We start from the raw sequence: 25,577 nt of genomic DNA, 5'->3' as shown, positions 1-25,577 counted from the left end.
CAGCCCATACTATTATGGAACCTCCACCAGCTTTCACAGTGCCCTATTGACAACTTGGGCTTCTTGGAGTATGCACCACACTCGAACACTACCTTCAGCTCTTATCAACTGAAATCGAGATTCATCTGATGAGGCCACGGTTTTCAAGTCATCTAGGGTCCAACCAGTGTGGTCATGAGCTCAGGAGAGGTGCTGTAGGCAAAATCACTCACATCAGTCATGTGCTCCCATAGTCCGTTAAAGCCATAATTCACTGCACTGTCCTAACTGATATGTTTTTCATACATTCCACATCAATTTCTGCAGGTGTTGCTTCTCTGTTATCATTGACAACTTTACACAAATGCCGCTGCTCTCGATCATTAAGTGAAGGCTGTCAGCCACTGCATTGTGTGTGGTGAGAGGTAATGCCTGAAATGTGGTACTCTCAGCACTCTTCTGACACTGTCGATCTCAGAATATTGAATTCCTTAATGACTTCTGAAATGGTATGTCCCAAGCCTCTAACTCTAAATGCCATTCTGCATTTAAAACCTATTAATTCGCACCATGCAGCCATAATCACGTTGGAAACCTTTTCACATGAATCATGTTAGTACAAATGACAGCGGTGCCAATGCTCTGCCCTTTAATATTGTGTGTTCATAGTATTACTGCCATATGTATATGTGCATCCCACGACTTTTGTCCTGTAAGTGTTTGGTAGTATCATCGTATGGGTCGTAACTCCAGTTAATGTCTTATCACTCAGCCCAGTACAGAATGATAAAGATTAGGTTATGAATAGCAGCAATGAAATTTGTACAGCTGCTTGCCAGAAATTTAATAGATTATGAGGGGCCATCCACCTGACAGAAAGAGGAACATAGATTAAGCGACTAGCAATGATGATAAGAGTTTATTAATGGGAAAAGCAAAATTAATAATGACGGGTGAAGGGGGGAAGAGGGGAGGGTCTTGGCAAAGGACACATCATAATTTTTTCATATTACTGCCTACTAAAAGAATAGGAAAAGTTTCATCCAAATATTTCAAAACATCAGCATTTAATTACTCAAGAAAATACATCCAAATAAACACATCAAACAGTATTTTGTAGGCACTACTCAGCACCTGTTTACTTTATTATCTGCATTTTATTACATCCTAATTAACAAATAATACAAAGAAAAGTGTGTTATTCTCCTTTGGTAGAGCTTACGTCTTCAGTGTTGAAACAACTTTCATTGTAAAATCATGTTTTATCTATTTGTGTTCTTATTTATGCATAATGTAGGATTTTTCTTTATCCAGGTATGGTAAAATCTAAATTATTTTTCACTTTCACATATTGTAATTTTTCATGAGGGAACTGCATTAGGAAACACATGAAGTCCTTATGCATTTTTTGTAGTGTATCACAAAAACAAAGCAAGCAATAAAAAGCAGACACAAAAGCCCTAAAGCCCATTCTGTAACATGAGTATGTGCTGCGACAGTAGGGTAACTTTTAATGTATGTAGGTATCCACTCTCTGTTAATGTCTAAACCTTGTTCCAAAGAAAGCTTAATGTGTGACAGTGTCTTCTGACCTGTTCTGTTGTCAGTTTGGCCAATGCCACCATTTGGAAAGCATTGTGGTGTGTTTTGATGTTCTGTTCTGTGGCATCCACTGAGAGGTGACAGTTAGTTGTATTACAATTGCCTGTAAAAGATTAGTATTGACTGTGATGTCAAATGAAATACATAAGGATACATATGTGAATGCATCAAACTGTTAAGAGTCTTTACAGCTGTTGCAGAAGCAGGTGTGCTAGTCCATGCACATTTTCAGGAACTCTTGAAATTAGTTTTTAGCTCTTCATAACCATAGAAATCTCCTCGCATATTTATTCCTTGTCCCTTTTGAGGTTGTAGCTATTCCTAGTAACATCACTATATTTGAAATGAACTGATCATCCTTATTTTTTGGTCTTATTGTATGATCTTTAGTTTATTTTTTGGTCTTATAGTATGATCTTTAGTTCTCTGTTCTTTCCAGTTTTTTTCAAAATATTTTTGTAAGTAAATGTTAGTAGTCTTGTTTTATTTTCATTATCATTATGAGCACTCGAAAGAGTCTGTTTGTGTTATTTCACCTTCTGCAGTTGTTTCACACACAAAAGATAACTGTATTGTTTCTGTTATTTTCCCGGGAAGCTATTAATTTGTTTGTTTTTATTGTAAATCCAGTCATGGGCAACAAATGTTTCTAAATCAGCTTACTAATTTCAGTCAGCAGTCACCATCTTCATATACATATTGTCTCCTTGCAGTCATAATAATTAGCTGTACAAACTTTGTCATAAAGTTACAATTTTGAGTACCGTGAACACGCATTGCAATGCATAAGTTGAGACTTTGAAGAAATTAAATTAATAATATATGAACATTTCGGTGTGTGACTGGATTTAAAATAAAATAAATACTTTCTCTATCACTGTGAATGTGCTGCAACTGGTGATTTAAACTAAATAAATTTTCTTTTTACAATACAGATACAATAAATGCTGCATTAGCAGAGCCATAAATGTTTGAGGTAGCTGGAATAGTTAGTGGTGATGTACAATGACCCCCTTCCTTCTGTCTTCCTTTCCTTCTTCTCTTCATTCTTTCTACATTAACTTTTTCATCACTGGTACTGTTTCCACAAAAAATCATGACTTATTCTTCTAGGTGTGGAATCACTTTGATGCTGGAGGTTGCCCTGGCCAAGCCACAGGAGTAAGATTACGACTAGACAATGGTATTTCTGGTTATGTTCACATTAAAAATCTCTCTGATAAGCATGTGAGCAATCCAGAAGAGCGAGTTACAAGGGGACAAACCATACATTGCCGGGTAATTAAAATTGATGTGGAGCGATTTTCTGTGGAATGTACATCAAAAAGCTCTGACCTTGCTGACAAAAACCATGAATGGAGGTAAGCTGCTGTTCTCAGATTTTTTTTATGCAGTTCACTTTAAAATGCATTACCTTGATCTTGTTGTGTTTGACATTAGTTGAAGTGGCTTCAGTGTTAATTGTTTATTAGTCCATATTGGGGTTAGTCTCATTTGACATATGCATTTTTAATTTAATTCTTAAATTTCTACTTTTGTTCATATCTCAGCATTTTTATGTTGCACTGGTGCTTTCTTATCTATTAGGCCTCCTAAAGATCCCTTTTATGATAATGAAGCAGAAGATAAAGATCTGAAAGCAGAAGAGGAAGCCAAAAAGATGAAACAGCGGCAGACATACATAAAACGTGTTATTGTCCATCCTTCTTTCCATAATATTTCTTTCAAGGAAGCAGAAGAAATTATGAAACAGATGGATCAGGGTGAAGTAATAGTTCGACCTTCAAGTAAAGTATGTTACATTCTTTTGCGAAGAAGTAAAGCTTTTCATTCGTTTGTGTGTTAGTGCTTATGACATTGTGTCTGTGGCTCCTTCTTTATAGGGTGCAGATCATCTCACAGTTACATGGAAAGTGACTGACGGAGTCTACCAGCACATAGACGTAAGGGAAGAAGGAAAGGAAAATGCATTTAGTTTGGGTCAGTCACTTTGGATTGGCAATGAAGAATTTGAAGATTTGGATGAAATCATAGCCCGTTATGTCAATCCAATGGCTGCACATGCTAGAGACTTATTATCATTTAAGTACTACCGAGATACTGACGGTCTGAAGGACAAAGCAGAAGAGCTTCTGAAGGAAGAGAAGAAGAAAAACCCCTCTAAAATTCATTACTTCATCAGTGCCTCCAAGGTATGAAAAAAACCCACCTTTTACATGGAATGGCTGAACATACGAGCTCAAGTCTAAGTGTGTATTTTCCTAATGAGTAGAACATGTTTTCGGTAAAATTTTGGGATACTGGAGCTGTGTACTCAGTTCTTGACAGTTTAGTGTTTTAGTGCCTGAACTATTTTTACCAAGTAGTTATTTTGAATGCCATATTTTGGTTAAATATTGTAGCAGTCACAGTAATGAATTTTTGTTGTTGTTATTTTACTCAGTGTCACACCTGCACTTATTGTCAAAAGTGTCTGCAGCTCGTCGTCTTGTGGTAGAGTTCTCACTTCCCGCGCACGGGGTCCTGGGTTCAATTCCCAGCACTGTCAGGGATTTTCTTTGCCTGTCTTTCATCATCATTTCATCCTCATTCACTCGCAAGTCGCCATAGTGGCGTTAAAGAACTTGTGGAGCGGTGGCCGAACCACCTCCCGGCCACCAGTGCCATACGCTCATTATTATTATTGTCAAAAGTACGATCTTATGAGGCATCAAGCGAAATTTGTGACTGGATTAAGGACTTTTTGGGGAGGAAGGACTTAGCATGTTATGTTGGATGGAGAGGCATTGTCAGATGTTGAAGTAACTTCAGGTGTTCCCCAGGAAAGTGTGTGGGGACCCTTGCTGTTCATGATGTATATTAATGACCTTGCAGACAATGTTAATAGTAAACTCAGACTTTTTGCAGGTGATGTTGTTACCTGTGATGAAGTACTATGTGACAAAAGTTGCATAAATATGCAGTCAGATTAGATAAGATTTCAGAGTGCTGCAAAGATTGGCAACTTGCTTTAAATATTCAGAAATGTAAAATTGCACTTCACAAAACGAAAAAAGGTAGTATCCTATGACAATAATAGCAATGAATCTCTGGTGGAATTGGCCAACTCATACAAATACCTGGATGTAACACTCTGTAAGGATATGAAATGTAATAATCACATCGGCTCAGTCGTGGGTAAAGCAGGTGGTAGACTTTGGTTCATTGGTAGAACAATGGGGAAATGCAATTAGTCTACAAAAGAGATCACTTACAAATCACTTGTGTAGAATAGAATAATTACTGCACACACACAGACATTCAAACAATCATTCTTCCTGCACACCATACGTGAATGGAATGGGAAGAAATCCTAATAACTAGTACAATGGGGTGTGTGCGCTCTGCCATGCACTTCACAATGGTTTGCAGAGTACAGATGTAGATATGTGTTATGTGCGTGTAAATTGAAAGAATTGAAAATTTAATTTTACATATAATGTGGTCACTGGAATCTCAGTTAAATCATTTATGTAGTTGAAGTAAATAAAATAGAAAGAAACTTCCACATGGGAATAATATATTAAAAACAAAGATTCCAAGACTTACCAAGCGGGAAAGCGCCGGTAGACAGGCACAATAAAAAAACACACAAACACATACACAAAATTTCGAGCTTTTGCAACCGGCGGTTGCTTTGTCAGGAAAGAGGGAAGGAGAAGGAAAGATGAAAGGATGTGGGTTTTAAGGGAGAAGGTAAGGAGGCATTCCAATCCCGGGAGCGGAAAGACTTACGTTAGGGGGAAAAAAGGATAGGTATATACTCTCTCGCGCACACACACACACACACACACACACACACACACACACACACACACATCCATCCATACATATACAGACACGAGCAGATATATTTAAAGGCAAACCCGGTATTGGAATGACTCCTTACCCTTCGCCCTTAAAACCCACATCCTTTCATCTTTCCTTCTTCCCTGTTTCCTGACGAAGCAAGCGCCGGTTGCGAAAGCTCGGAATTTTGTGTGTGTGTGTTTTTTTTTTTATTGTGCCTGTCTACCGGCGCTTTCCCGCTTGGTAAGTCTTGCAATCTTTGTTTTTAATACATTTATGTAGTTGGTTAGGCTGTAATGTTGGTTGGTGATAATTTGCTTTGATACATACTAATTCCACTTTTTAGTCATATGCCAATTGCTCTGCTATTTTTTCTAATGTGTACAATGTGCCTCATTAGATTTTCTAATTATTGCTTAGTCTTTTCTTTAATCTGGTCTTTGTCATTGATAGTGATCTCCCTCTTCCAATATAATCAAAAGTGTAACTCATTTGTTGCAGCTGTTCAGTGCCTGTGTGACCTGTACTGTTTCTTATGTAAACATATGGAAGACTATAGCATGTTTCTGTGTGCAGATCTTACAGTTGTTCCATGAATGTGTGCAGAATAAATGTATAAAGCGATATAGTAAAGAACTATGAAGTGTGTTCAGGGAGTGGCTATTTCTGATAATCCTCTAAAGTGGTGTAATTTGCATCTTTTTCTACAGAGCTATCCTGGAAAATTTTTGCTGTCGTACCTACCAAGAACAAGATGTCGGCATGAATATGTGACTGTGACTCCGGAAGGATTTCGATTTAGACAGCAGATGTTTGATTCACTAGGTTCATTGTTCCGTTGGTTTAAAGAACACTTCAGAGATCCAGTGCCAGGTACACCAAGTACACCTCGTGGTGCTGCAACCAACAGAACACCTTACCAGACACCAAACATTAATATTGCTGGTTGGTTGAGCTTCTTTAAAACTAAAAATGCACTCAATTCTCATAAATCTTACCTTCAAATACCAAAGTACATACAATTCTTTATTTGTGTTTTACTTGCACAGGCATGAACCCAGAAGCAATACAGAGGGTTGCTCAGAATATGCCAACACACATGCTGCATAGTCTGTCTCAAGTTGCAAGCCAGACGCCACATTATCCTCACACTCCTGGTGGCGGTACTTATGGAGCCAATGTTCATACTTATCCAAATACCGTAAGTCAGTCTCAAGTAATTGCTGTTGCATATAGATGAAGTAAATGCATTTATAGCACAGATTAGAATTTGTCACCCTCTTTTCAGTGAAAAGAGAATGCTATTAATTGTTAAAATTGTGTTTTTCAGCCATACACTCCGTCTGGACAAACACCTTTTATGACTCCCTACCATACTCCACATATGACACAGACACCTAGGTATGGACAGCAGACACCATCCCACACGCAAGGAGGCTTTTTGCATCCAGGTTCTGTAACACCATCTCATAGAACACCTTCTCAGAGAGCAGCACATACTCCACATACACCACAGCCAAGGTTTGTATATTTCGAATATATTTGAGTAGTTTAAAAAAATTGGACTGATAAAAACAATTAATTAATGAGCAATGAAAAGAATGCAAAATACAGTGTTAATAGAGAAGTTTTTGAAATGCACATTTCCCTTTCATAACTGTTTATAGGAAATGCAACATAGATCTGGATACAGTATTGTGAGACAAAATAATTTCATACCTTTACAGAGAAAGAGGAAAACGTCGTTGTTTGGTTTGAGAACAGTGAATTCTCAGTTAGCAGAGAAAAAATTTTGAAGAATGAGAACATGAAATATCTTTCAGAGCTGTACATAGAGAATATGACAATGGACCTTTCCACTTATGAATATAGGCCTACTTTGAAAAGGGAACCAATGTTTCATTAATCACATCTTATACATTTAGAGTTTTTAAGAATAAACCTATACTGCAGTAGAACTCACTAATGTGTGGTTGAACCACAAAAAAATTTTAACAACAAAAACTAAGACTGTAATTGAATTTCAAGCTGCATATGTGTTTAGTATATGCTCTGTTGGAACACAGGAACATGTTGTCAGGCAACAGTTTTTTTTGGAACAATTTTTTAATTCCAAAGTTTTAAAAAAAAATTATATATAATTTCTAAATATGTATGTGAATGACACTTCACCATTCATAATTCTCCACACATTCTGTAAAAATATTGTAGTCTTCTACCTACATGTGCAATATAACCAAGTGTAGTGTAGTAAAAATAATAATGATTTGTTTCACTTCCTCTAGTTGTACAGTGTGCCATTTTCGTAACAAGTTCAGTAAGGTTTGATTACTGACTTGGCCTCTCAGTTGAATGAGAGATACTTTTACTGAGTTAATAGGCAGTAAGGTAATATATTTGTATCAAATGTAGGATATCCATTAAGATAATTTATAAATTATCTAATTGTGCAGAAATTTCTTTCTGAAACTCAAATTATTTGTGTAAAAGCGATGTCTTTGTAGTGATGTGTTGTTATTTAATTCTGTGTTCTGAACACACTTTCAGCAATCATACTTTACTCTTCATTCTCATTCATCCATCCTCTTGTTCATATAGCCCCATAGATATGATTCATTAGCATTAAATTAACACAGGTATTGGTAAAGTTTTTATTTTATTTGGTGAATCATTAATTTGAAACAAAAGAAAGTGTTGATTATTTGTACAACTTTTGAGTTATTTATTCTTGGCCAATGAACATTTGTAATAAGAAACAACTTACTAATACTGTTGAGTGTTTTTTCAGTAATCAGTGATACTGTTGATTCATGTAGAAACATTTTCACAGTGTAATCTACAAAGCACTTCTACTCACTTGCTTCCCTGTTTTTTGCTATAGTCATTACAGATTGTTCTCAGCTTTTAATTAATATTTGACTGTCAACAGGCCACAAGTTACGCCACAAACCTCAGAGCCAATGGACTGGAGAAAAGCTGCTGAAGCATGGGCAAAATTGAAAAATCGTGAGGCAGGTTTGGGAACACCAAGGCAAGATGGTCGAACAACGCCACGTCAACACAGGTAAGTTGAAATGATTTTTATCATGTGTCCCTTAATGTATACTTCATTTTTCGAGTGCTAGTTTTAAACATTTGTTCATAAAATTTCATCATGATAGTGTGAGATTGTGCAGGAAAAGTGTAAAGACTGCTTGCACCACAAAGTAATTACTTGTAAAGGTATATAAATGTGATGCTGAGGTGTGTGCTAATCATGTGACAAGTTCACTCAAAATTAAGCAAATCAGCTGCAAGAAGAGAGTAGGTAACTACAGATCTGTTCGTGTGCTCCTTCAGAAAATGTTGTGTATGAAGCCTGACACAAAGGATTAGATTAGATTAGTTTTTCGTTCCATAGATCCGTGTTGAGGAGATCTTCGTCGATGTGGAACATGTCACCTTTATTTTTTATTTTTTTTTTAAGCTGAAATAACAATACTAATAGTATAAATATATACAACATATCATTTGTTTCTATTAAAAAATTCGTCAATGGAGTAGAAGGAGTTGGCCACTAGTAAGTCTTTCAGGCTCCTTTTAAACTGATCTCTATTTGTAACAAATTTTTTTATGTTTGATGGCAAATTATTGAAGATGAGTGTTCCTGAGTAGTGGACCCCTTTTTGAACGAAAGTAAGTGCTTTTAAGTCCTTGTGCAGATCATTTTTGTTCCTGGTATTGTATGTATGAACTGAGCTGTTCGTTGGAAAAAGATATATATTATTTAGGACAAATTTCATTAAGGAGTAAATATACTGAGAGGCAGTAGTTAGTATACCCAGTTCTTTGAAGAGGTTTCTACAAGACGTCCATGAGTTTACTCCACAAATAATACGTATTACACACTTTTGGACTCTGAAAACTTTTGTTTGACTTGAAGAGTTACCCCAAAATATTATTCCATATGACAATGAAAGTAGGCAAAGTATGCAAGCTTTTTCACTTTTATGTCCCCTATGTCTGCTAACACTCGAATTGCAGATACAGATTTGTTAAGGTGTTTCTGCAGTTCTGTGATGTGCTCCTCCCAACTGAATTTATTATCAAGTTGTAATCCCAGGAATTTAAGACTGTCAACCTCTTCTATCTGCTCTTCTTCGTACTTTATGCATATGCTGGGTGGAAACCTCTTACATGTTCTGAATTGCATATAGTGAGTCTTTTCGAAGTTTAATGTCAGTGAGTTGGCTTTAAACCATTTATTAATATCCATGAAAATATCATTAGCAGATCTTTCTAGAACTACACTCGACATACTATTTATTGCAATACTTGTGTCATCTGAAAAGAAAACGAACTCTGCTTCTGGCAGTGTAACTGATGAGAGGTCATTAACGTACACAAGAAAAAGCAATGGCCCTAAGATGGATCCTTGTGGGACACCACATGTAATTTCTTTCCATTCTGATGATGACTGATGACTTAATTCACTAGTCCCTTGCACTGACACCCTGTGTTTCCTGTTAGCGAGGTATGACTTGAACCATTTTGCAGCACTGCCCGTGACACCATAGAATTCTAATTTATGTAAAAGGATGTTGTGGTTTACACAATCAAATGTCTTTGACAAATCACAGAAAATACCTGCTGCTTGTAACTTGCTATTCAATGAATTAAGTACATTTTCACTGTAGGTGTAAATAGCCTTTTGATATCAGAACCCTTCAGAAATCCAAACTGTGTTCTTGATAATATGTTATTTGTGGTCAGATGGTTGAGAAGCTGCCTGTAAATTACTTTTTCTAAAATGTGATGATGCATATTTGTGTGCATTCCAAATAAGTTCAGTTAATGGTAGGTGTCTTCAAAGTAAGATACATTTGAGTCCATAGGCATCTGGTGTTGTTCATGTTCCCGTTCAGAAAATTTCTATCATGAGGTATGATTGTTATTGTCATCTGTAGGACAGTGACTCCAGGGCTGTAGTATACTGTATTCAAATGCCAGATGAACTGATTATTCTGATAAGGACATAATTTAGGTTCAAAAATAGATCTGCACTAATAAAATCTTACAAATAGTTCCTTAGAAATGCTTGTACTACTCCTCTCAGTGTTGTGTAAGAGCCTATCCACCAGTATGACAAAGTAGTCAAGGCATTTGGAAGTGTTCAAATTCCTGTGTAGCCATCCACATTTTGGTTTTACATGATTTTCTTATATTATGTCAGGATAGTTCTGGATTTATTTTATTTTAATATAAAAGACTATACTACTTATCTTCTGGTCCAGCCTGATTCTTAATGATTTAAATGTTTATGGGAAATGAAACCCTAATTTTCCTTTCCTTATAGATTAGTATCTGGAATTTTTTATAATACATTGTTAAGGTGAACACTGTTTGATTTTTCGTCAGCCAAGTTTTTGTGTTTGTGTTAAATGGCAAATATATAAATATTGTTGAAAGACAAATATTGCTAAAATAAGCATTATTTTAACTAAGTGGCTGTAGTATTAGAGCATTTCCTACTACAGTTCAGGACTGTTCAATTACCTCCCTCACTCCCTTGCCCCACAGTAAGGGCCCTTTGCATCATTATAAGATAAACATTAAGAACATTAACTAATACAAAATAAAACCTTTCACATTAAAAAACTAATCTTATAATATTGATCTCAATAATACTTTCATAAGGAAGAGTTATCTTCAGTTATTGTTTTGTTTTGCTTTCTGAGATGAACAAAATATGTGTTCTAGTTGACCCGGGTGAGGGAAAAAACTTTACAAATTAATTACATTTAAAAATGTGTGTTTGGTTTATTTTGAATAGAGATTGTGTAATTGCTATACTTTCAGAGAAAAATACATAATACTATAGGTTAATGTCAGCTATCATTGATATATAGTCTTTGTCTAATTTGCTTTGGGCAGCTTCTAAGAAAAACTGTAATGCTGCTTTCATACTATTGAAGACTAATGCATGTGGTTTTTTTTTTAATTTCTTTTTTATAACTTTCTCTCTCTCACTGTATTAGAAAGATTAATTCTTATCCTTATATGAACACAGTCAAAGTGGTGCAGTGGTATGACACTGGCCCTCGATGCGAAGAATGGTGGTTGAAATCCCCACCCAGCCATCTAGAATTAGATTTCAATGGTTTGCAAGTGTGGGGGTGGTTCCTTTGAAAAAGATATGACCCAATGTCTTGCCTCATCCTTCCCCATTTGAGCTTGTACTCTGTCCCTAATGATCTTGTTGTTGACAGTCCATTAAACTCTATAATCCTACATTTTATGAAGTAAGATAGAGGAGAAGATTATGAAGGAAAAGGAAGGTCAGTAGTCAGTAATATACACAGTAGAGCCCCGGTAATTGGATATGTGGTATTTCGAAATTCAAGCTGGTCTTAAGAAAATTAAAATGTTACAGAAAACTGAAGTAAAAACCCGTTTTCGTATGTTGTCCACATGTACATTTTACACACTATCGAATGTGTTACATTTTGAACTTCCTTCCAATTTTCCATGTACAATACAGGTAAAACTGTTCCACTTGGGCTTTTTGTTCATAATGCACAAAAATAACCTTGGCCTCAGACTGCTAATGTATTTTTATTACAGATGGAAAAGTACCATTAGGTTTCAAGGAGTGCCCTCGCTCTTTCTCTGTTGACCCTTTACTAATTGGGACCACCTGACAATCAGTTGTACAGTGCATACCATCCTTGTTACCCTTACTGCTGCGGCTACTCAGCAACAGTGGTCATTAAAATACAGTAGGCCTAAGTAACATTACAGTACTAATTTTACAACAGTGAAATACCATTGTTGTTTGTACTGCAGTGGTAGTATAGTAACATCTGTACTGTAGTGAGCCCACCTGTGTAATGTTAAAGTGTTGTACACGTGTTCAGTGTACTGTAAACATGTAACTGTGTGTTTCTTAATGTTTAAATTCATACATTACAGTGAGTGGTAGGAGTTAGAGAAACTTAGTGCCATTGAATGAGAAACTGGAGGTTTCGAAAAGACTAGACAAAAGAGAAACCTTTTAAAAAGAAAAAGAAAAAACCTTGCTGCTGAGTATGGAGTTGGTGAAGTGACAGTTTGAGATTGGCATAGAAACAGAGACAAAATTGAGAAGTTTTCTTTAAACAAGTGTTCTATTTCATCATTCGAACGGAAGTCAGAGAGGAAAGCTAAATAAGAAAAGATGAGAGAAGTTTTGTTTGTTTTGTTTACTCAGCAAAGACAAAAAGGAAGTCCAGTTTCAGAGCCTATTGTGCAAGAAAAAGCTGTATTTTTTAGACATGAGTTAAAGGAAGGTTAGGACAATTTTACTGCAAGGTCAGAATGGCTGGATGGGAGAAGAAGTGATATGGTCTAAGGTGGCTGGAAATTTGTGATGAAAAACTTTCTGCAGGTTCTCAAACTGTTACACAATTTTGTGAGAAATTAAGAAAAATTATAGAGGAAGAAAATCTTGGACCATAAACTGAAGCTGCTGGTGATAGGGAAGTCTGCTAAGCTTATATATAAAATAGAAAGAAACTTCCACATGGGAAAAATATATTAAAAACAAAGATTCCAAGACTTACCAAGCGGGAAAGCGCCGGCAGACAGGCACATGAACAAAACACACAAACACACACACAGAATTACGAGCTTTCGCAACTGGCAGTTGCTTCGTCAGGAAAGAGGGAAGGAGAGGGAAAAATGAAAGGATGTGGGTTTTAAGGCAGAGGGTAAGGAGTCATTCCAATCCCGGGAGCGGAAAGACTTCCCTTAGGGGAAAAAAAGGACAGGTGTACACTCGCACACACACACACACACACACACACACACACACACACACACACACACATATCCATCCGCACATACACATACACAAGCAGACATATTTAAATATTTAATACACAAGCAGACATATTTAAATATGTCTGCTTGTGTCTGTGTATGTGCGGATGGATATGTGTGTGTGTGTGTGTGTGTGTGTGTGTGTGTGTGTGTGTGTGTGAGTGTACACCTGTCCTTTTTTTCCCCTAAGGGAAGTCTTTCCGCTCCCGGGATTGGAATGACTCCTTACCCTCTGCCTTAAAACCCACATCCTTTCATTTTTCCCTCTCCTTCCCTCTTTCCTGACGAAGCAACTGCCAGTTGCGAAAGCTCGTAATTCTGTGTGTGTGTTTGTGTGTTTTGTTCATGTGCCTGTCTGCCGGCGCTTTCCCGCTTGGTAAGTCTTGGAATCTTTGTTTTTAATATATATATATATATATATATATATATATATATATATATATATATATAAGCAGACTTCCCTATCACCAGCAGCTTCAGTGTGTGTGTGTGTGTGTGTGTGTGTGTGCGCGCGCGCGCGCGCGCGCGAGTGTACACCTGTCCTTTTTTTCCCCTAAGGGAAGTCTTTCCGCTCCCGGGATTGGAATGACTCCTTACCCTCTCCCTTAAAACCCACATCCTTTCGTCTTTCCTTCTCCTTCCTGAAGAAGCAACCATCGGTTGCGAAAGCTAGTAATTCTGTGTGTGTGTTTGTGTGTTTTGTTCATGTGCCTGTCTGCCGGCGCTTTCCCGCTTGGTAAGTCTTGGAATCTCTGCTTCTGCACTGTTGGTTACTTCTGTCCACCAAAAATCTGCTTGGTAGAATAAAACTATTTTTAAGAAATGGTTTTTTGAAGATTTTGTTCCAGAAACAAAAATATACCTAATGAAAAAATGCTTGCCTTCCAAAGCAATCTTAATATTTGACAGCACTGGTTCACACCCTGATGAGGAAGAATTACACTGTGGCAGTATTCGCACTTTGTTCTTACCCTTAATGTGACGAATTTAATACAGCCTTTGGACCAAGGTGTTTTACAATGCTTGAAAAAGGTATCGTTGTTGTTTGCCTCATATGCTTGTACAAACAACAGAAGGTTAAGAAACCACCAAAGAATTTCTTAAAAAGCTATGATAAAAGACATAGTCTACTGGGTAGCTGATTCATGGTCTAAAATAAAGGCAGAGACACAAGAATGTCTTGGAACCAGCTTTTATGGAATGAAATGGATACCTGTAGTACAGACAAAGATGACCTACTGTTGGCAGAACAGATGAAAAAACTAGCTGGATGTGAAAATGTGAATGTTTTAGACTGAATTAACAGTTTGAAGTGACCGATCTTGCAATTGTCGAAGTGAAATGGTTTGTGAAACCATTGAAGACAGTGGCGACGAAAAATTGCCTGAAGAAATTGTACTAGTGATCACTCATACCAAGGGTTTGGCAGCACTGGATGTGGCATTGTGTTTTATCGAGTAGCAGTTATGCCTTTCCCTTTACCACATTTTCCAAATTGTGCTCAAAATTTTGCAATGAGAGGTACACAAGGTACATGCTGTGCACAAAATGAAAACAAGAGAATATATATTCCTCATTTAACTTTAGTGGGAGAGAGAAACTAAATGAATTCTGAGACTGGAAATTAGAGAAAAGAACTAAACCTTGTAATTGTTATCTTCTTCCCTTTACCAACGTGTGCAATGTTCTGTACTGGTCCTTGGATATAAATCAGCTCCCTGACATAGTGTCCAAGACATATGATTTTTTTATATATTTTTAGTCACCACTTCTTTTGTCTAGGAGTCATAGTGAAACATACAGTACTTATCCATGGTGATTAGGTGGCTAGAGAAGTTAACTGGAAGTTGCTTGACATAGCTGCAACGCTTCACTGCTACCTCGATTTGCCAGGTATTATGGAACCATCTGTATGATGAAGTAGGTTTAAGGTCCCAGCTATCACATCCTGGAGCCATTCACCTCAGTGAACCCTGATTTGCGAGTAATAGACGACAAGAGGGGGGGAAAAAATTGAATTTTACGTGTTGCTCAGTAGCGTTAAAAGAGAGACCATTTTCTAGACTGATTGTGTTGTGTAATTACTAGGCTAAGGACATCGCATACTGAAGGTCAGGGTTTAGAATATAATGAGATGCCTTATGTTTTTTTTTTAAATTGTTAGTGAAATGACTTTGATCATTATTTTTATTCAATTACTTGGTTAAAACTTTTTTTATTCCTATTCCTGTGTCACATCCTAATCATCATATGAATTTTTTTCATTTGTTCTCACTTTTTCTTTATATCATTTTTTCCAATTGGAATTTTTGTGAATGGGAATTTAATTATATTTATCTATTACAATATTTAAATATTTGAAAATGTCGAACTATTGGTTACAAAAAAATACAAAATAATCTATCTATATTGACTATGTAGTATGTCAAATATTCGAATATGTGTTTTTGTTAGAAGATAAGTAATTTTTAAGGTAATCATCATACAAACATTTAAAACATAGCCTAAATGCCTATTACACTATGGGCAAAATAATGTAGATGAAGGCTAAAATGAAAGAAGGGATTAAAAGGAAAACAAAATTCAAGAAAAATGAGAAACACAAATAATGAATGTAATAACATAGCTAAAAAAAACATGATTATAAAACAGAAAAAATCAAATTATAGCATAAAATTAATCTCAAAGATTTCAAGTGAAAAAAGAGTGATAGGAAGAAAAAATGAGAGCAAATTAAGTTCATATGATGATTAAAACAATGTAACAAAGCAATAGAAATAAAAACGATCATCTCTGTAAATTAAATAAAAATTTAAAAATAGAAAAAGGATTTTTATTGCCTGATGAGATTCAAGCCCATAACCTTCTGTATGCCAAGGCCTACCCTTTCCATCGCACCATTTAACCAGTCAATATGATTTTTTTGAGTCATCAGTCTTCTGAGTGATTTGATGCACCCGCCACAATTTCCTGTACTGTACCAACCTCATCATCTCAAAGGAGCACTTGCAACCTGTGTCATCAATTATTTGCTTAATGTATTCCAATTTCTGTCTTCCTCTACAGTTTTTGCCTTCTACAGCTCCCTCTAGTACCATGGAAGTCACTCCCTGATGTCTTAACAGATGTCGTATCATCCCATCGTGTCTTCTGGTCAGTGTTTTCCACATATTCCTTTCCTCTCTGATTCTGCACAGAACCTCCTCACCTTATCAGTCCACCTAATTTTCAACATTCATCTGTAGCGTCACATCTCAAATGCTTTCATTAACTTCTGTTTCAGTTTTCCCACAGTCCATGTTTCACTGCCATACAATGCTGTGCTCCAAACGTACATTCTCAGAAATTTCTTCCTCAAATTAAGGCCTATGTTTGATATTAGTAGACTTCTCTTGCCCAGGCATGCCCTTTTTGACAGTGCTAGTCTGCTTTTGATGTCCTCTTTGCTCCATCCATCATTGATTATTTTGCTGCTTAGGTAGTAGAATTCCTTAACTTCATCTACTTCATGACCATCAATCCTTATGCTAAATTTCTCACTGTTATCGTTTCTGCTACTGTTCATTCCATTCAGCAGATCATGTAATTCTTCTTCACTTTGTCAGGATAGCAATGTCAGCAGTGAATGGTATTATTGATATCATTTCCCCCTGAATTTTAATTCCACTCCTGAACCTTTTTTTTTTTATTTCCATCTTCCTTCTTCGATACACAGATTGAACAGTAGGGGCAGAAGAGTACATCCCTGTTTTACACCCTGTTTCATAGGAGCACTTTGTTCTTGGTCATCCATTCTTATTACTCTCTCTTGGCTCTTGTACATATTCTGCATTACCAGTCTTTCCCTATAGCTTACGCCAATTTTTCTCAGGATTTTAAGAATCTTGCACCAGTTTACATTGTCAAATGCTTTTCCAGGTCAACAATTGCTTGATTTTTCTGTAGTCTTGCTGCCATAATCAAATGCAACATAAGTATTGCCTCTTTAGCACCTTTACCTTTACTAAAGCTGAAGTGATCATCGTCTATCACATCCTCAGTTTTCTTTTCCATTCTTCTATGTATTATTCTTGTCAGCAATTTGGATGCATGAGCTGTTAAGCTGATTGTGTGGTAATTCTTGCATGTGGCAGCTCTTGCAGTCTTGAGAATTGTGTGGGTAATATTTTTCCGAAAGTCAGATGGTATGTGTCCAGACTCATACATTCTACACACTAATGTGAATAGTTGTTTTGTTTCCACTTCACCGCAATGATTTTAAAAATTCTGAAGGAATGTTATCTATCACTTTTGCCTTATTTGATCATAAGTCTTTGAACGCTCTATTAAATTCTGACTCTAATACTGGATCCCCTATTTCTTCTAAATCGACTCCTGTTTCTTCTTCTTTCACATCAGACAAATCTTCCCCCTCATAGAGGCCTTCAATGTACTCTTTCCATCAATCCGATCTCACCTCTGCATTTAACAGTGGAATACCCGTTGCACTTTTAGTGTTACCGCCGTTGCTTTTAATTTCACCGAAGATTATGTTTACTTTCCTATATGCTGAGTCAGCCCTTCCAACAGTCATTTATATTTTAGTGTATTCACATTTTTTATGCAGTCTTTTTATCTTAGCTTCCCTGCACTTCCTATTTATTTAATTCCTCAACAACATGTATTTTTGTATTCCTTAATTTTTGTATTTCCTTCTTTTATCGAGCAACTGAAGTGTTTCTTCTGTTCCCCATAGTTTCTTCGCAGTTACCTGCTTTTTCCCTATGTTTTTCTTTCCAATTTCTATGATTGCTCTTTTTAGAGAGCTGTATTGCTTACTGAGTTATTCCTTATTGCTGTATCTATAGCCTTAGAGAACTTCAAGCGTATCTCATCATTCCTTAGTACTTAGCATCCCACTTCTTTGCGTATTGAGTCTTCCTGACTAATCTCTTAAACGTGAGCCTACTCTTGATCACTACTACATTATAATCGGAGTCTAAATCTGCTCCTGGGCACGCCTTACAATCCAATATCTAATTTTGGAATCTCTGTCTGACCAAGATGTAACCTAACTCAAATCTTCCCACATCATCCGGTCTTTTCCAAGTATACCTTCTCCTCTTGTCATTCTTGAGCAAAGTATTTGCTATTACTAGATGAAATTTAAGTCTCTCTCCTCTCTCAATCCTTGTCCCAAGCCCATATTCTCCTGTAACCTCTTCTTCTACTCCTTCCCCTACAATTGCATTCCAGTCCCCCATGACGATTAAATTTTCATTTCCCTGTACACCTGTATTACCCTTTCAGTATCCTCATATACTTTTTCTGTCTCATCATCTTCAGCTTGCAACGTCATCGTGCATACCCAAACCCTCACTGTCGATGTTGGTTTGCTGTCGATTCTGATATGAACAATTCTGTCACTGAAAAGTTCACAGTAACTCTCTCTCTGCCCTACCTTCCCCTACCTTCCTATTCATAATGAATCCTACTCCCGTTATACCATTCTCTGCTGCTGCTGCTGCTGCTGATATTAACCCTGTACTCACCTGACCAGAAATTCTTCTCGTTTCCATTTCACTTCACTGACCCTCTACTATATCTAGATTGAGTTTTATCATTTCCTTTTTCACATTTTCTAGCTTCCCTACCATGTTCAAGCTTCTGACATTCCATGCCCCGACTTGTAGAACGTTATCCTTTCGTTGGTTATTCAGTCTTTTTCTCATGGTTACCTCCCCGTTGGCACTCCTCTCCCAGAGATCCGAATGGGTGACTATTCCGGAATCTTTTGCCAATGGAGAGATCATCATGACACTTCTTCAATTACAGGCCTTATGTCCTGTGGATACACATTTTTTTGTCTTTAAAGCAGTGGTTTCCATTGCCTTCTGCGTCCTCATGCCATTGAGAATTGCTGATATTTCTGCATTTAGGGGCAGTTTCCCACCCTGAGGACAAGAGTGTGCCTTGAACCTCTGTCTGCTCCTCCACACTCTTTGACAAGGCCGTTGGCTGAGTGAGGGTGACTGCTCATGCTGGAAGTCCTTGGCCACCAATGCTAATTGTAGTAAAGCTGCATGTCCTCGGGAAAAATTACGGCTGTAGTTTCCCCTTGCTTTCAGCCGTTCGCAGTACCAGCACAGCAAGGCCGTTTTGGTTAATGTTGCAAGGCCAGATCAGTCAATCATCCAGACTGTTGCCCCTGCAACTACTGAAAAGGCTGCTGCCCCTCTTCAGGAAACACATGTTTGTCTGGCCTCTCAACAGATACCCCTCCATTGTGGTTGCACCTACGGTACGGCCATCTGTATCACTGAGGCACGCAAGCCTCCCCTCCAACGGCAAGGTTCATGCTAATTATTAATCAAAAATTAAGCAATGGTGGGTTTTGAACCCAGGCCCATGAACATTTTGATTACTCAAAGATGATACCCCTATACCAGGGGCGTATCAGTATATTACTACTATTCTAATGCTGTTGGGTATCACACACAATTCAAAAAATATTTTTGGTAGTAGCTTGCAAATAAGGTCCTACCAGGATGAATGGGAGTTTCAGAAAGTTGATCCCACCACTGGGGACCTCTACTTGCATGGATTGTTGCAGCATTACACCCCTTCAAATACAGAAAATAGTTACCACACAGTATTCTACAGGGTTATTACAAATGATTGAAGCGATTTCACAGCTGTAGAATAACTTTATTATTTGAGATATTTTCACAGTACTTTGCACACACATACAAAAACTCAAAAAGCTTTTTTAGGCATTCACAAATGTTCAATATGTGCCCCTTTAGTGATTCGGCAGACATCAAGCTGATAATCACGTTCCTCCCACACTTGGCGCAGTATGTCCCCATCAATGAGTTCGAAAGCATCGTTGATGCGAGCTCGCAGTTCTGGCACGTTTCTTGGTAGAGGAGTTTCAAACACTAAATCTTTCACATAACCCCACAGAAAGAAATCGCATGGGGTTAAGTCGGGAGAGCGTGGAGGCCATGACATGAATTGCTGATCATGATCTCCACCACGACCGATCCATCTGTTTTCCAATCTCCTGTTTAAGAAATGCCGAACATCATGATGGAAGTGCGGTGGAGCACCATCCTGTTGAAAGATGAAGTCGGCGCTGTTGGTCTCCATTTGTGGCATGAGCCAATTTTCCAGCATGTCCAGATACACGTGTCCTGTAACGTTTTTTTCGCAGAAGAAAAAGGGGCCGTAAACTTTAAACCGTGAGATTGCACAAAACACATTAACTTTTGGTGAATTGCGAAATTGCTGCACGAATGCGTGAGGAGTCTCTACCACCCAGATTCGCACATTGTGTCTGTTCACTTCACCATTAAGAAAAAATGTTGCTTCATCACTGAAAACAAGTTTCACACTGAACGCATCCTCTTCCATGAGGTGTTGCAACCGTGCCGAAAATTCAAAGCGTTTGACTTTGTCATCAGGTGTCAGGGCTTGTAGCAATTGTAAACGGTAAGGCTTCTGCTTTAGCCTTTTCCGTAAGATTTTCCAAACCGTCGGCTGTCGTACGTTTAGCTCCCTGCTTGCTTTATTCGTCGACTTCCGTGGGATACCCGTGAAACTTGCCCGTACGTGTTTCAACCGTTTCTTCGCTCACTGCAGGCCGACCCGTTGATTTCCCCTTACAGAGGCATCCAGAAGCTTTAAACTGTGCATACCATCCCCGAATGGAGTTAGCAGTTGGTGGATCTTTGTTGAACTTCGTCCTGAAGTGTCGTTGCACTGTTATGACTGACTGATGTGAGTGCATTTCAAGCACGAAATATGCTTTCTCGGCTCCTGTCGCCATTTTGCCTCACTGCGCTCTCGAGCACTCTGGCAGCAGAAACCTGAAGTGCGGCTTCAGCCGAACAAAACTTTGAGTTTTTCTACGTATCTGTAGTGTGTCCTGACCATATGTCAATGAATGGAGCTACAGTGAATTTATGAAATCGCTTCAATCATTCGTAATAGCCCTGCATTTAATGTGTGCAACATTTTGTTTTCACTCCTCTAGCAGCATGCGATGGCACTGTTATATGACAGTCAAGCTCCTGAAAACAAACAAACAAACAAAAAATTAATTATGTAACTTTATTTTTTGAGGTTGCGTGTTTTAGATTTCCATAGATCTATTACAGGACATTAATGTCTGTAGATAAATGGCAGTCCATTCTTCCCCAAGAGACAAAACCAAATAAGGTAATGGTCTTTGGACTCTGGAGTCTGGTGATAACTCAACATATTAACTCATCTCAGAGGTGTTCTATGGGGTTTAGGTCAGGGTTCTGAGCAGGACAGTGCATTTCATGAATGTTATTGCCCCTTGACCTTTGCTCACAAATGTTGCTTTATGACAGGGTGCAGTATCATGCTGATATAGTCAGTTATCATCTCGGAACTGTTCATCTCTCAAACCCAAACCCTTCCACCAAATTTCCACAATCTGTAGTGTGATTCATCACTCCCAAGTCACTTGTTTGCAGTCATCCACCATCCAGTGGCATAATTATTCACACCACCTCATGTGTCGCATAACATTGACTCCAGAAACATGTGGCTTTTGAGGGGACTGCTCGACCATTGTACCCCGTTCCTTTTAACCCCCTACACACATCTTGCTAACTGATCTACTGGGGGCACTTTTTAACTTCAAGTTATTCCTTCTACTAATTTCATGTTATTTTTTACAAGCACCGTCCAAAATATTTGACAGTTCGTCCATCACTACATGAAGACTGCTTGTTCTGCTTCTCAGTCACATCACCAACTATCAACTTGGACAACTTTAGAAGGGCAGAAATATACCTGGTGGATTTGTTACTCAGGTGACAGCCAATTAGTAGTCCGTGTTCAAAGTTACTGAGCTCTCCTGAGTGACCCATTGTGCTGTTGTTACTGCTTCTGCACTGACAACATAATACTCACCACGTCCTTTTATAATGGTGGGTCTGCCTTGCATGAAATCTAGTGGTCTAAAATGTTTTCAAAACAAAGAATTACCATCATTTATTAGCTTCAATTTCATAAAACTGTATTCTGAAATGATTCCCATCTCAGCTAAAATACTTTCTCTGATATGTTAAATACTTGCAAAAGTATTACATAATACTTGAAACCCTTTAGTTATAGTTTTCTACTGACTGTTTTATACTTTCCCAGATATCATTGGTGGTTATTCCACTGTTGCTGTAATATCATGACAAACCCATTTAAAAATGTTGTCCCATTATTTAATGGATTACTCGTTCTCACCATCCAACAGTTATTAAATTTAATGGTGAGAGGAGAGAGTAGTTTTGTGGATTACTACTGTTGGCAATAATGTAATTATTCATTTGTTTATAATCCATATTATCACAAAATGGAGGAGAGAATGTTACAGATATGATACATGAGTTGTGGTGATAATCTGAAAAGTGTGTGTTTTTTGTTGCAGTGGGATTCAATCACCAGTTTTCTCCTCTGAATGTGAAAATATTTTGGGTTGACTTCCACTATAAATAGTGAGAAATGATTGTTACAAAGTAAGGTAGCTAACACAGAAAGATGTAGGTGTTTGTTTTTCCAAGGTTACTCAGGTGACATCCAGTTAGTAGTCCATGTTCAAAGTTACTGACCTCTCCTGAGTGACCCAGTCAAGAAATATTCTGAGTGTGATTCAATGAACCCTGTGTCAAGCTCAAAGTGTGAATTACAAGTAGTCGTGTAAATTTAGATAAAGTTAGTTTATGCCCTATTTATAACTTAGTTTTCTTAATGATACTGTATGCTGCAAAAATAAATTGCTCTAGTACTTAAGTTTTCATATGAGTATCTCTTTTAATTACAGTGGAGGTTCAACACCACGATTTGATGATATAAGGAAGACAACTCCTCAGTTTGATGAGGCTGGCCGAGCTACACCAAGAAGCAACAGTAGTGGCAGTAGCAGCTTTAACATAAGTGTCAGATCGAACAATAGCCGTTTAGCTTATGGGTTGTCAGTAAACAATATGAAATCACCAAGAAGTACATCAGGATCAGGACGTGACAGCCTTCGATCTACACCCCGCACTAACACTAGCCCACATTCTATGATTGAAAGTTCTTTGAGTGGTGATGCTACGCCACTATATGATGAAAACTAGTGTTTTAACAGATTACAATGTCAGTTACTGCTGTGAATTCATTTGCAAAACACCACTAACTGTGCTGTTCCAGTGATATTTAAAAACTGGGTGAAAACAATGTGCTTAAGATTTATGCCTCCTTAAAAAGTATTTGGAGTGTGCTGTTTGGCTTCAGATAGTAACTTACCAGCTTCAGATTATCCTGAGTCTGAAAAGAAGTTGTTTTTATAAGATATCTTTTGTAATAAAGATATATAATTTGTTTTGTATAAATGTGGATTAAGCTTTTGTTTAAAGGTATAATGATTTTATGATTTTTATCAAAAAGAATTTGATTTTTGTACAAATGTTAAATATTCTGTATGTGCAGAAGGACCATTCTCCTGGTTTACATGAGAATTATTATTTATTTTTTACTGAAATTTGTGAAATATTTGGATAGTTTGAAAAGTTTCCTCAGATAGTGGCATTTGATTTGTATTGTATTGGTAAAGAAGCACATTTATTGTCACTGCTAATGGTCACACAACATTCAAAAGCAATAATAACCTTCACTACATTATACTAGATGTGTTCTTTCACAAACAACGCATTTCATATTTTCATGTAGAATAAACTCGTGTTACATTCATAATACTTTCACAGTCAAATTAATGTGTTCTCATTTGTGCCACTTAACAAATAGCTTTGATACATAAACAGTTTTATACTTGTTTTAGTAATAATTTTATACATTTTACTTTCTAGATGACTCCGTGAGAGATGGAAGAGCTTTCACTTACAGATTCCTTAGAAAAGGGCAGTCACATAAGGGGTTATGCACTTGTGTGCAAATAGAAAATATTGCTCATTTAATCTCATGCTTTCGGAATATGAGAGATCCTATGTTCTCTTGTTTTCATTGGTAGAGAGGGGATGGGGGCAATAATCACTCCTGTCTCAAATTGTCATTAGCAGGTGTGCCTCTCCTGTCTCTCATATTGTCAGATTAAATATATTGCTCCCTCTTTTTTTACTTCGGTCATATTGTTCTCAGTCCAAACTGCCCTTTATTCTTTCATAACATATACAGATTTGTCCAACATTCAAATGTTATAACTTTTGTGTAGAAGTGTATTACATAAGATATTTTTTCCATCCTGTCTTAAAAGTATTTTTTTTTTTCCTCTGGATGTTAATTACACCAAGTTTGTAAGTTTATTTGATTTAGTCTTCTCCAGATTTTCTGGTCACAGCAAATTCAATCAATCAAATAAATCTTATATGTTATGTAGTGTCCTCTCCTCCTCTGCCTTGTTTTAGTCATGTGTGCAGAGAAGAAAGTATTTGCCAGTGAGAGTGTAGTAGCTAAATTTTGCTGTCACTCTTACTACACCTCATATGTAATTTGTCGTTAACTGAGGAAACTTTCATTTTGTGTGAGGAATTTTGAAACTAAAAGTTTGATTTTTCCTGTTGCCTGTTATCTGCTGAATTCAAGCTTGGGATTAATGTGGGCACTATGTGCTCCAAAGTTTTTAATTGTAGAACTGTCCTCTTTTTTAAAACATTTTTTAGTGTTGTACAGTTCATACTAATTAAACGTCATAATAAAGTGCAAAAGCAGGCTTCTGGCAATTCTATTGACATTGTTTGTCCAAGAAAATAATAAAGCCTTGGAAATTATTGCGTAAAACTTGATGAACCACATCTGGTCTCTATCATTATTAAGTAAGATGTTCATTTTATTTCAGTTTTCACCATGCTGGAATCTCTGCTTACTGGTTGTATATCATCTCTCTATCTTCTTTGGTATTAAAGTGTTTTGATTTTAATATAAGATGTGGTCAGGATTGTTGGAAAAAAAAGACAAAAGATATTTAACACACTGTTAATGAAATAGAAAGAAACTTCCGCATGGGAAAAATATATTAAAACCAAGATTCCAAGACTTACCAAGCGGGAAAGCGCCGGTAGACAGGCACAATAAAATAACACACAAACACACACACAAAATTTCTAGCTTTCGGCAACCAACGGTTGCTTATTCAGGAAAGAGGAAAAGATGTGGGTTTTAAGGGAGAGGGTAAGTAGTCATTCCAATCCCCGGAGCGGAAAGACTTACTTACACACACACACACACACACACACACACACACACACACACACAACTGCTAGTGTCTGGTGTGTGTGTGTGTGTGTGTGTGTGTGTGTGTGTGTGTGTGTGTGTGTGTGTGT

General features: G+C 37.3%; 1 protein-coding gene across 2 annotated transcripts in view; it reads left to right on the top strand.

The window, feature by feature from the left end:
• Positions 1–25,025, top strand: part of LOC126273816 (transcription elongation factor SPT6) — a 144,858-nt gene extending 119,833 nt beyond the window's left edge. For both annotated transcript variants that reach the window (XM_049977063.1, XM_049977062.1), the window contains 8 exons: positions 2,695–2,942; positions 3,169–3,373; positions 3,465–3,773; positions 6,120–6,354; positions 6,459–6,610; positions 6,740–6,930; positions 8,339–8,473; positions 23,081–25,025. In XM_049977063.1, coding sequence (XP_049833020.1) covers positions 2,695–2,942; positions 3,169–3,373; positions 3,465–3,773; positions 6,120–6,354; positions 6,459–6,610; positions 6,740–6,930; positions 8,339–8,473; positions 23,081–23,378 — 1,773 coding nt within the window. In that variant the 3' untranslated portion in view covers positions 23,379–25,025. The remainder of the gene's footprint in view (positions 1–2,694; positions 2,943–3,168; positions 3,374–3,464; positions 3,774–6,119; positions 6,355–6,458; positions 6,611–6,739; positions 6,931–8,338; positions 8,474–23,080) is intronic.
• Positions 25,026–25,577: the final 552 nt, after the last annotated feature.

Source organism: Schistocerca gregaria, chromosome 1 (assembly GCF_023897955.1).
Source record: "Schistocerca gregaria isolate iqSchGreg1 chromosome 1, iqSchGreg1.2, whole genome shotgun sequence".
Classification (NCBI taxonomy): Eukaryota; Metazoa; Arthropoda; class Insecta; order Orthoptera; family Acrididae; genus Schistocerca; species Schistocerca gregaria.
This window is presented reverse-complemented; position numbering and strand designations above follow the sequence as displayed.